Consider the following 12,639-nt stretch of genomic DNA (forward strand, 5'->3'; position numbering starts at 1 on the left):
TTTGGGACTTTGGGCATGTTAAGACAAGACAAGGAGGCGGAAACCAAACCTAACTGAAACACTTCTCAGAGCAAGTCTGGCTTCAGTTTTCAGAGGTTTGTATTCCAAAGCTCTACCAGCTGCGTTACCACTAGGTCACAAACTGGCTGCGACTTACAGTGCAAAAACAGAGCTGCTGCACAGTCACACCTGACACCGCAATGCTCACTACAATCCTCCCTCTGTAAGAAGCCTGAATGAAAACCTTTTCTAAAAGAGTCCAGTGCCGGTTTGAACAGACCTCTGCGCACTAACACAGACCTCATGAAGTCTGTTAAGACTGGGGGCCAATCTGCTGGGTCATTGTGTCATGTGCTCGTACCTTCTGAGGCTGCCTGTGTTTGACCTGGGTCTGTGGGACCTGCTAAAGACGTCTGGACTGGGTCTGTGCTGGTACTGGCTGAGGCTGGATGTGGATCAGCTGTGCTTGTACTGGCTGATGATCCAGCATCTACTCTACTGACAAACTTCAGCATAGCCCCTGTACATTATAGATATTTTCCACATTATCATCGTTATCAGCTACATCAGGCCCATTCAAACTGGCTCCTCCAGGTTTCCTTCAATACATTTTCAAATGTAAAATACTATTTATAAAATGACTGGGCTGAATATGTGATACTGAGATATGTGCATCCACATTGCCCAGTCTGCCTCTTTAATCAGCTTTTTAACAGTCAACGTGAATCCACTGCCTCCCATCTTGCATCAGTCCAGAGTTGTAACTAAATTTCACTGTCATTGTTCATTGTTTTAAAATGATGTATGAGGAGTGCCCTCACATCCTGTCTGGACTGGTCCCATGATGTTTCGTGCTGGAATGCGCGAGTTTAATTACGTGCGCGTGCATATGAACGCATTTCCACGCGCAAAGCGGTCATCTTTCTGAGCTACAGTTTATAAACACCGTGGTCCGTCGGTTATATGGTTGTATAACAAGATGAAGTTGTAGTTTCCTTTATGCTCACAAAAAGCAAACCTTACATACAAAATGATACACAGTATATGGTGGATAAATAACAAGTCACAGAAAGAAAATATTATATCTGGACCAGTGCTGAGGATGAATTAAGGAGTCTCACGGAATTTAGCTTTCTTAAATTTCCTTAAGAAATCCAGCAATTTCTGAGCTTTCTTCACCAGCGTGGAGATGTGAGCAGGTGACCATGACATCTCACTTCCACTTTCCCTTAAAAAGACTTCTCTTTTGTCTCCATACCAAAGTGGGTTCCTTAGGCGTCGGAATACAAAAAAATCTGCTTTGTGCTTAGAATCAGACCTCAGGAAAGCACAGACCAACAAGGAAGTAGTGACAGCTGTCTTCTTCGATGTGGTAAAAGCATATGACATGCTCAGGACAGAAGGGCTGCTTATTTAACTGAAGTCATTGGGTATTGGTGGTGGAGCACATCATTGGGTTATGGACTTTTTATTTGACAGTAAGAGTAGGAGCAGAATCCTCCTGTGTATATGAGGAGGAGGATGGGACCCCCTGCACAGCAGTGTATGTAGCCCACTGTTATACAACATAATTATCAGTGACATCTTCGCTCAGATTAAACAAAGTGTAGATAAATCTTTGTTCGTGGATGACAGGGCTCCATGGGTAAGAGACGTGTGTCTCACGTCAGTAAGAAAATGCAAGCTGCATTGACATGGAAAAATGGGCAAATAAATGGGGATTCAGGCTGTGTGATCCTCATCCAGTCTGTTAACAGACTGCTGGGAACATCATGAGACGAATTTCTGTTTTGGGTGGATTGATGATGCAAAGGCAGAAAACAGGAAAAGACAATTACAGTACAGCCCCACAGTTCCCTCAGAACAGTAAACATTGTATGTTTGCCTTGGTATTTGGTACATACAATAAACACACTAAGAGGACATAAGAAAGGCAAAGGAACGCAACAGTCAAGAACAGAAGGTGAGGAGTTTGACTGGGCAGTAAAGTTTATTCATATAAGTAGGCTAAGAAAAGTTTATTTATATATCACCTTTCAAAGATAAAAAGTGCTTCACAATGTGCAGTACAATCCAACAAAGTGAGATAGTTTAAATACAAACATAGAAATACATAGGAAAAACCATAAAGAGACAGCCATAAAACCCTTGTCTAACTAAAAGCCTGTTTGAAAAATGTTGTTTAAATTCTGCTTTTTAAAAGAATCAGCAGAATTTAAACAATGTAGAAAAGGAGTAAATGTAAATATAATAATGTATAATAATAATAATGTAAAGATTTGAGAAGAGAGACGGCAGCGTATTCAAAACCTTGGTAAACTATAAAAGTACTCTTTATATATAGATTTATAGATTTAATAGATATTCAGCAAAAGAACTCAAGATGTGAGTGTTATCATATCCTATTTCAGTATAACTTTACTAACTAGACTGACTAATCTTTTTAATAATCCACACTCCATAACAGCAGGTGGCGGTAATGCACCAATCCGTTGTTTGCCAACCGCCATTAAAAGCAGCAGCAGCCAAAGTAGTTTGGACGGTTATGGTTAGGAAGCGTTATTGTAAATAGATGGTTGAGCTCTTCTGTGAAAACATCGGTTGTGAAAGCACTACACGGCACTTCCAGCTTCACGGCAGCAGCTCCAGCGTTACGGACGTGAAGATTTAGCTGAACTTCCATACCAGCTGCTGCTAACTTCAGGCCCAGAACAACACGCCAGCATGGACTCCTGGGTTCGGTTTAACGGCCAGAGCCAAGCCAAGGAGCGAATTATTCGGTAACGTTAATGTCACGAAGTTTCTTACCGAGAACATGTGAAATGTCACTTGCAACTACAAACTGTAGCGTTAACGCAGTAGTCAAAGCTCGCTAGATAGCTAACACTAATCTCTGCTAGCTTAATGAAAGACCGCGGTAAGTCTGTCGTCTTGGAAGGGAAAGAGTGTGTTTAGCAGATTTTGGTGTTGTGCTACGTGCAGAAGTGAGCTGAGTGTTTTGTTTTGACAGTAGAAGTGCATCTTCTTTAACTTTAACTCAGCTACAACTTCCAGAGGTGTCTGACTTTAGTTACCATGGAAACCTATTCCTCCAGACTAGCCTGGTCCCGGGTCAGTCTGTCGATGAAACACGGTGTTCAGTACAAAGCTCCTCTGCACTGTGAACACCAGAAGCACATTTCCACATGGCTGCACTTGTTGCACACTCAGAATGTGAGCTGATCAGTGTTCATCTGAAGGGCCGCAGGAAGTTACTCCTGCCAACAGTTGTGCTTTTTAATTCACTTGAACAGAAATAAACCTAATGAAGAGCTGTGGCATGGCTGCAGTCCTGCATGAGAAGCATTCCCCAAGGTTTAAACACTGAAGACACACAGACAGCTGACCGTATTTCCACCATAATCAGGCTCTGTACTCACTCTCGCAAATCCAACAATAGACAACTTAAACTTCTAGAAAAACTGGAATTATTTAATTTCTTGCGTGTAAAGAAATGCCCTGTCTGGAGTCATATTGGGCACTTCAAAGTTAATTATACATTTCTCACACTGAGTCACAATTACATGATCACTAGCAAAGTGCGCTTCCAGTGTTCCTGTCCAGCAGCCCCAGTGAAATCCAGTGTGACAGATTGTAGGCTGCAGGCATCTAACTCACCTTTTGAGCTGCACAATATTGAAGTCTGCAGAAGTGCTTTTTAAATGCACTGGAATATTTCTCATCATTACTTTTGGGGTGCTTTTGTTTATTTGAGGTATGATAGATGAGAGAAGGAAATGTGGGAGGAAGAGAGGGGACGACATGCAGTAAAGGGTCTCTGGTTGGACTCAAAGCCAGGCTACTGCAGCAAGGACTCAGCTGTTGTACATAGGGTGCTGGGCGAAATGGCCAAAAATGTTATCGCAATAAAAACATTTCATATCATTCGATACCACATTCATACCATTTGAGATCCAACAGTGGATCACAAATCTGAGGTAGAACATCCAAAACAATTATGATAAAAAAATATTTCCTCAAGAAAATAAATATCTTAATAAAAAACTAAGTGCGAATTATTTTGTGATTCAAATGAATTAAATCAAATATTTATTGATGATATATTAAAAATTATAGGAAAATTATATTGCGATAATTATTGTTATTGTTTTATTGCCCAGCCCTAATAGGGCGCACCCACTAGTAGTGAGCTAACCAGCGCCCCTTGTCCTCAATACTTAAATTAAAGCTACCATTGGTGATCATTTTAAATGTCATAAGTACAATTAAGGTAATGCAGCAGACACCCAGAAATACACGGTATCTCCGCTTTAATCTTGAAGCTGCAGAGCTGCAGTCTCTATTCATTAGACACTGTGACTCACACTGTACATTTTCAGTTAAACTGAGCCTTATTATTGACCCTTTTCTCTATGCTCCGCTTGTCTGCCATTCGCCGGTCTTGTGCCGAGTTGTGCATGCCTGCCGAGAATTGCACCTCACCTTGTGAGTCTATTCCTTGTACTGTTTAAAAATTATATATTATTTGTAAATATTCTTTGTGATAAATGATTCAAATGTCCAGCGAGGTGCGGACAACTCTTTGCGAGACACTGATAGATCAGCCATACAATGGCTGGGCTAATTTTCTTCAGTCTACCTCGACTTTTCACAACTTTTCACGGTCGTCCACTAATCAGGTTGGTGGTTTGATCCCCGGCCCCTCCAGTCTGCATGTTTAAGTGTCCTTGGGCAAGACACTGAACCCCACATTGCCTCTGAAGGCTATGCATGAATGTGTGTGAATGTGACATGTAGTGTCAGACGACTAGAAAGGCGCTATACAAGTACAGACTATTTCCATTTCTTGTGTCCTGCACTCACAGGGCTGCTCAGTATGCCTGCACCCTGCTGGGCTACACTCTGCAGAAGGGCGGGGCAGCGGCTGAACTTCACAAAACAGTCAGTCAGCTGGAAGCACACATGAGCCTGACAAGAAAGTGTGAGTGAAGCAGCCGGTTTGAGTTCTTTTCCAAGCACCGGAGCTGAGAGGCGGTGGCTGATGCGTGTTTGTGTTTCACAGTACTACGTCTGGGAAACTCTGTGGAGGCGCTGGAGGCCGCCAAGAGGGCCATACACCTGTCTGACAGTGTGCTGAGGCTCTGCCTGACCATCAGTCACCTCAACAGAGCCATGTACTTTGCCTGTGACAACGTCCTGTGGGCTGGAAAAACAGGCCTTATCCCCAAACTGGACCAGCACAAATGGAGTCAGAGATCTTTCAGGTGAGGGAGTTTCCTGTTTATATTTAAATGACAAATGCATTTATAGCACAAATAATTAGCACGTGGAATAACGGTGACATGAGTTTGAGTGTCATCTTAAAGGGGACATATTGCACTCAAGCGGGTAGCTCCGGGTCTTGTTGAAGGAAAAAGTTTGGGGCTAAGCCAGTTAAAAACCCAAAGCTTTTCTCCACCATTATAAAAAATCTTTGCTAAAATAGCAGTTTGGGGTCCAAAAACTTACTGGGGCCAATCAAAAATCTGTGCAAAAGGAGTCTTTATTCTTTTACAAAACAAAAACCCGAGTTACATCTTGGCAGGCTAAAGATGAACCAATTACGCAGTTCGTGAACACCATCTTTTATAATCCTCAATCTCCTCCCTGTTAGGCAGAATTTCTACGTGATCTCCTCCTCTTCTTCGTTCGCTGACAGCACCCTTATCCTCTGCTGCCATCTAGTGGCCTCTTGTGTACTGATTTAGTTCTCGTTTAATTTTTTTTCTTTGTTAATTTTATTTTGTTATGTTAAATTTAGCTATATTTAACAATAAAACTGCGTTGCAACATTTGTTGTATATTTTTGGATGATCTATCTTAAAATTCACAGAACATCCAGAAAGTCAGATTACATTTTTAAAAATGACTAACATGTTTTCTTATTACACAAACATTTTAGATCAAAAACAGTGTAATACATTTCACAATCAGAGAGAGAGAGACTACACAATATACACACAGAGGTACAGACAGTGAAGGTAATGTTGCTATAGACTAAATGAAAAATGGTACAGATATTTATAATAGTGTTAATGGTAACCATCGTAATGTTAATAATTATAATAACAATAAGACTAGCAACAATAGTCGTTGCAGTAGAGGGTGTCGAGCAGGAACACGGGGGCAGCAGGTGACCCGCAGCCACAGATCCAGACTCCACAGCTCCAGAGCCAGAAAACCTGCAGGAAGTGATAGGAGAGAGACGAGAAAGCACAAGACTACCAGAAAGGGGAGAAGTTGTGTTAGTAACATGCAATAATGGGATGAGGTTGCATACAGAGGGAGAGAAAGTAGAGGAGAGAGGAGCTCAGTGCATCATGGGAAATCCCCCAGCAGTCTAGGCCTATAGCAGCATAACTAAGGGATGGTTCAGGACTCACCTGAGCCAGCCCTAACTATAAGCTTTATCTAAAAGGAAAATCTTAAGCCTACTCTTAAATGTGGAGATGGTGTCTGCCTCCTGAACCCAAACTGGAACCTGGTTCCACAGGAGAGGAGCTTGATAGCTGAACGCTCTGGCTCCTAGTCTACTTTTGGAGACTCTAGGAACCACAAGTAACCCTGCATTCTGGGAGCGCAGTGCTCTGGTGGGGTAGTAAGGTACTATGAGCTCTTTAAGATAAGATGGTGCCTGACCATTAAGAGCTTTGTAGGTAAGAAGAATGATTTTAAATTCTATTCTGGATTTTACTGGAAGCCAATGCAAAGAAGCTAAAACAGGAGAAATGTGATCTCTTTTCCTGGTTCCTGTCAGAACACGTGCTGCAGCATTCTGGATCAGCTGAAGAGTCTTAATGGACTTTTTCGAGCAGCCTGATAATAAGGAATTGCAGTAATCCAGCCTAGAAGTAACAAATGCATGGACTAGTTTTTCTGCATCATTTTTAGACAGGATGTTCCTGATTTTCGCAATATTACGTAGGTGAAAAAAGGCGGTCCTTGAAATTTGCTTAATGTGAGACTTAAACGACATGTCCTGATCAAAGATAACTCCAAGATTCCTCACAGTGGTGCTGGAGTCCAAGGCGATGCCATCCAGGGAAACTATATCTTTAGATAATGCGTCACGGAGGTGCTTAGGCCCCAGAGCAATAACTTCAGTTTTATCTGAGTTTAACATGAGAAAATTACAGGTCATCCAGGTTTTAACATCCTGAAGGCACATTTGAAGTTTAGCTAACTGATGAGTTTCATCTGGCTTGATCGATAGATATAACTGAGTATCATCTGCATAACAATGAAAGCTTATGGAATGTTTCCTGATAATATTGCCTAAAGGAAGCATATATAAAGTGAAGAGGATTGGTCCAAGGACAGATCCTTGAGGAACTCCATGAGTAACTTTGGCGTGCATGGAGGACTCATCGTTAACATGTACAAACTGAAATCGATCTGATAAATAGGACTTAAACCAGCTTAGAGCGGTTCCTTTAATGCCAATGAAATATTCCAGTCTCTGCAATAGGATCTGATGGTCAATGGTATCAAATGCAGCACTAAGATCTAATAAAACCAGTACAGAGACAAGTCCTTTGTCTGATGCAATAAGGAGGTCATTAGTAATTTTCACCAGTGCTGTCTCTGTGCTATGATGAGCTCTAAATCCTGACTGAAAATCCTCAAATAAACTATTGCTCTGTAGAAAGTCACACAGCTGTTTAGCAACTGCTTTCTCCAGAACCTTAGAGAGAAATGGAAGGTTAGATATAGGTCTATAGTTGGCTAAAACATCCGGATCAATTTTGGGCTTTTTCAGAAGATGAATGTTGGAAGGCTATCTGTCACATTGGCATGATATCGCCATAAAATATCTATTTGACTTTAATTGGCAGCAGACTGACCTTCTTGTTTGTGTGTTGCACTTAAATTGGTCCCTGATGTACCAAGGGATCTAAAATCGTGTAACACACGAATCAGGGGGTTCATTGGTTGTCGTTTTTGTTAATTTCATGTAACTTGTGTTTGTTTGATCAGAACCAGGAGGCCAGAAGAGGGTGATTGTAGAACGTGAGCAGTCTGAGGTTTAAGTTGAATGATTAATAAGCATCATGTATGTTTACAAAACAATTTACTCTTATGTCTTAAGTACATTTAACAGCAATAATACAATTTTGCTTCAAATTTTCACTCTGGCCTCTTCTTTAAGTTTGCATTTGACATAATACTATCTATTTATTAATTAAAATTACAAAAATAAAAGTGTATGCAACACAAAAGGCAATTTATTATTTTGGATGGCAAAAAATATGTTTGGCCAGTGGATATTTACATCTACCTCTACATTCACTTCTTTTATACAGTCTGTGATTATACTGCATTTCCAGTCCTATATCGTAGTTCTGTGACTCCTGTTAAACCGGCCCTTCATACAGGCCCTCAATTCAAAAATCTAAAACAAGCTGTAGATGCTCATATGTCTTTAAGTGACCATATATAGAAGTTACTGTTGGAAATATGCCTTTCCTATGTAGATGAGCGTCGCTGTGTGGCCCCTCTAACCTGTTAACATGGGCTGCCAAATAAAAAATGAGGCACAATGCTGCTCAGCTAGGCGGTGTGGCCTAAGCATTAGACCACGTATCCCCCCTCAGGTCTGTCTCCGCACAGCTCCACAATAAACACGTTCAGAATCTCAGTTGACCCGTTGTTAATAGCAGGCACGAAAACTCCTCACCTTTTGCACCGTTTTGAAATCAAAATGGGTCACCTACGTGATTTGTGCAGATCCGATGAGAAAATATTTTAAGGAAGGGGGGTCGGTCGTTGCTAAGACAGCATTTAGGCCTCTACAGAGTCCTCTCTAGCATGAGCTTTGCAACTTTACAACTGGCTCTGCCTAACCAATCGTCACTCCTCAATTCCTCAACTCAACAGCCAATCAGAGGGCAGGTCTTTTTTCCCAAGTCCACTGCACTGCAGAGTCTGACAGCTGAACATGCGAGGACGCCAGAAGACTGCCGAAACGAACGAACAAACTGTCCGTCGGAAAGCTAGGCTGATGTAAGACGGCTTACAATGTTTACTGTCCTGTCAGATGGTTGCCAAGTTTAGAACTTTGCCTGCTGTTATTTACCAGTAACGTTAGCTAAGCTAATTGTTCAGAGCAGTGGCAGCAACCTGTATATAATGTAGGCTAACGTCAACAGGAAAAATGTGTCGGCATCTGTGCTATTTACACTGGGGACACTGAGGACATGTCCCCATCATTTTTTGAAAGCATTTGTTAAAAATGCTTTGAATAATAGCAGCAACAGCAATGAGGGCATCGCCACGTCTTGTGAGCTAAGAGTATCGTCACACCCCTAATCTGAGACCTTATGTCCCCAACACTTTTCAACACAAAGTGACGCCCTTACATGTCGGTATCTTTCTCTTGTTGCAGTAGATGTATACACGTCATCTATACAACATGTAAGTTTAAAAAAGACCCCTCTTATGCTGTTGCTATGTTTCTCTGCTTGCGTATCCTCCTCACCTTTTTTTTTATTATTTTATTATTTTTTTTTACCCGACCAGTTTGCATGCCTGTAATAGCTAAAGTACTACCATCTGTGTGTTTGAACTCTGCAGGTACTACCTCTTCGCTCTGATCCTCAACCTAACTCGAGATGTGTATGAGCTCCGCCTTCTTATTGAGTGTGAAGAGCGTACCAGAGCTGCCAAATCACAGAACTCACCGTACCCCACCACCACCCTGCCCACCGACCAGTTGTCCTCACCCGTCGCCGCCTTGCCTGTTGTGTCGACATGGCTCCGCAGGCAGCTCCGCCTACTGGTGGCGGTACTGTACAACAACCCGCCACTGCTGTTGGACTTGCTGAAGAACAGTTGTGATATCTTCATCCCACTGGACAGGCTGGGGATTTACCCTACGGGGTCGGGCTTTGTTGGGGCCTGTGGCCTAGCCTCCTCTGTCCTCTCCATCCTCACCATGGTCCATCCCTGGCTCAAACTCAAGCCATGAACTCGGGTCCACAAGGAGGAGGACTGAGATCAGAATCTAACAGGGTTCACACACTGATCATTTTAAGCAGGCAGCAGCTGCTGGTGTACTCAGACCACATTTCCTAATCCTTCAGAAGTTTTTTTTTCTGCATAACATACTGATTACTGACCTGTGACCCGTGTCCACACAGGGCTGAAGCGAACCCATGTTGTCCTCATGTTCTCACAGTAGCCAGTGTTAAGTAAATATAGTATACTCTGTCATACACTGGGAAGTGATTTGTTGTTGGGTCTAAAGGATTCATTTACCACTAAGCTGTACTAACAGGCTAAACATCCACTGAATGCAAGAAAGGCTGATGGCCTGTTCCTCCTTTGTCTCCAACGGTGCACTGAGTGTGGCTCATTTCATTTAGGTTACCAAATAACGCATACCGACACTAAACCCAAATACTTATGAAATACATAGGGATGAGGATTCATTGTCCAACACAGCCTTCACAGAAAGAGCAGCACAGCTGTCTCCTCCATCTGCTGTCATCCCTTGGTATCTGCCCTCTTACCAAACGCAAATTAAATCGTTTGCTTGTCTCGCCTGAGTTTTACCGCTGGACTACTGCAGAGTGTTCACACACAACACCATCATGCGAATAAACACAGCAATTACTACAGTGGTATAAAACCAAAGTTAACATTTTCAAAGGGATCAAAACTATGCTGCAGATTTGTTAAACTTAAGAATTAATTTTTTGTCAGGTCTGGCAGCAAGACAACTTCTAAAATGTCATGCAATAAAATGCAAATTATTTAAAAATCATGTGATTTGCTGGATTTTTGTTTGATTCTCTCACAGTTGAAGTGTACCTATGATAAAAATTACAGACCCCTACATGCTTTTGTAAGTAGGAAAACCTGCAAAACCAGCAGAGTATCAGATACTTGTTCTCCCCACTGTATGCTTACTTTCGCCCAGCAGTCTCTGTTTTGTCCAGATTTATATAAATATGTAGTAGGTGCCAACAGTGGAACTGGAAAGACAAGTTGGCTTGCTGCCGAGATGTGAGTGAAATTTTCAACTCTGAGCTCATCCTGCCGGTAAATGCGGGAGTTTATTTGTCCAAAGGCTGCAGTGCTGCCCCAGCAGTCCTCCACAGCTCCGCGTAGCTCAGCAGCTGTCAGTCAGCCAGCGCTCTGAAGCCATCAGTGACGTCCAGACAATCTCAATGCTTATAGGCAATCGCAACACAGCGTCATGCAACTTTATCACTCCACTTAAAGAATTTTAACTTGCGCGAATACCTTCGGATCGCTGCCATGCGTCCAGCCCAACATGAATTTGCATCGTCTGAGTCTTTGAATTGACTTTGAATGTAATCGTTATGCGCCCAGCACTCACCTCGCGTTTGTTATGAATGCACAGTAAGACCCGCCATCTTCAAGCTTGTCATGGCTGTCATTTTTGATTGGTTGCCGTTTGATTTCAAGTTCTAGTAAATCACGGTTTTGTGATTACACCCAGCAAGTTCGGATCATCATTCTTCCAGTAATACATGTTTCGAGCCATCAAATTCCAAACTGTCAGAGAGAAATGCAGGAATATGATGCATTTCATTGAAAGAGAATCTCCACACTCAATCTTGTAAGGAGAGAAGCACTGATAATGGTCAGGTCTGCTGCACTTGATGTCAGCTTTTTCATGTGGCACCACCGTCTCGCTCACTTTGTGCAGAGTCTGAGTCAGAATGTTACCACAGTACAGGTTATGTAGGTTTTCCTTACAGAAATTACAGTACCCTACTACTAAAAACATGAAATACGTTGTCCACTGTTGTCATGAAGGTGCATACATAAGTGTGTTTGTTACTGACAGGACGCACCTTTTACTGACACCTTCCCCTAACCCTACACACCCCTAACGTAGCCACACTGCAGAGATGACCGTAAGCAGAAACCTCTGCCAGCATACAGCGCTATCATCACCAACCTGCTAATCGGCCGAGACCACTTTGGTCTGCTCGGGTCCGACTGACCTCTTGGTCTTTGACATTTTACCAGTTCCCTCCTTGCTGCTGAGGGTATCCTAATTCAACTTGCAGTAACATTGGCTCATGAAGCATGCAGAAAACTCATGTTTTAGGTGTCACTGTGTGACCTGAACTTGTTTAAAAAAATCTGATTGAATATGCATCCAACATAGGCAAACAACTGACTTACAAATAACCTGAATGGGAAATAAAAGAATGATAACAGAACATTAAATATTACAAATGTATTTACAGATTTAGTGACAACGGAGGTGCCAGAGTGGTGCCTTACATCTGTAACATGAGTAAAGTGGCCCATCAAGAGACTTCCAACAACTGTTCAGACTCCATGACAAGTTAAGAATTCACAAATCCAGAACACACACATTTTCTTAACCTTTAGTAGAACCATTCCTGTCACCCGTATCATCAACTTTTCATCAGTACACATCTACAGTGGCTTTAACTTTTCCACATTTTTTCACATTACAACCATAAATGTAAATGTATTTTATTGGGATTTAATGTGATAGACCAACACAAAGTGGCACATAATTGTGAAGTGGAAGGAAAATGATACATAGTTTTCAAAAATTTTCACAAATAAAAATCTGAAGTGGCGTGCAAA

General features: G+C 42.0%; 1 protein-coding gene across 1 annotated transcript; it reads left to right on the forward strand.

Annotated features, from left to right (window-relative positions):
• Positions 1–2,509: 2,509 nt before the first annotated feature.
• On the forward strand, positions 2,510–10,804 carry pex11b (peroxisomal biogenesis factor 11 beta). Its single transcript, XM_038724455.1, has 4 exons — positions 2,510–2,780; positions 4,866–4,981; positions 5,063–5,264; positions 9,613–10,804. Exons 1-4 carry the CDS (start codon positions 2,725–2,727, stop codon positions 10,004–10,006), a joined length of 768 nt encoding a protein of 255 aa, XP_038580383.1. The 5' UTR covers positions 2,510–2,724; the 3' UTR covers positions 10,007–10,804.
• Positions 10,805–12,639: the final 1,835 nt, after the last annotated feature.

The sequence above is a fragment of the Micropterus salmoides genome, unplaced genomic scaffold, assembly GCF_014851395.1.
Source record: "Micropterus salmoides isolate LMB-PRFRI ecotype aquatic unplaced genomic scaffold, ASM1485139v1 Ms_hic_scaffold_17, whole genome shotgun sequence".
NCBI classification, from domain to species: Eukaryota; Metazoa; Chordata; class Actinopteri; order Centrarchiformes; family Centrarchidae; genus Micropterus; species Micropterus salmoides.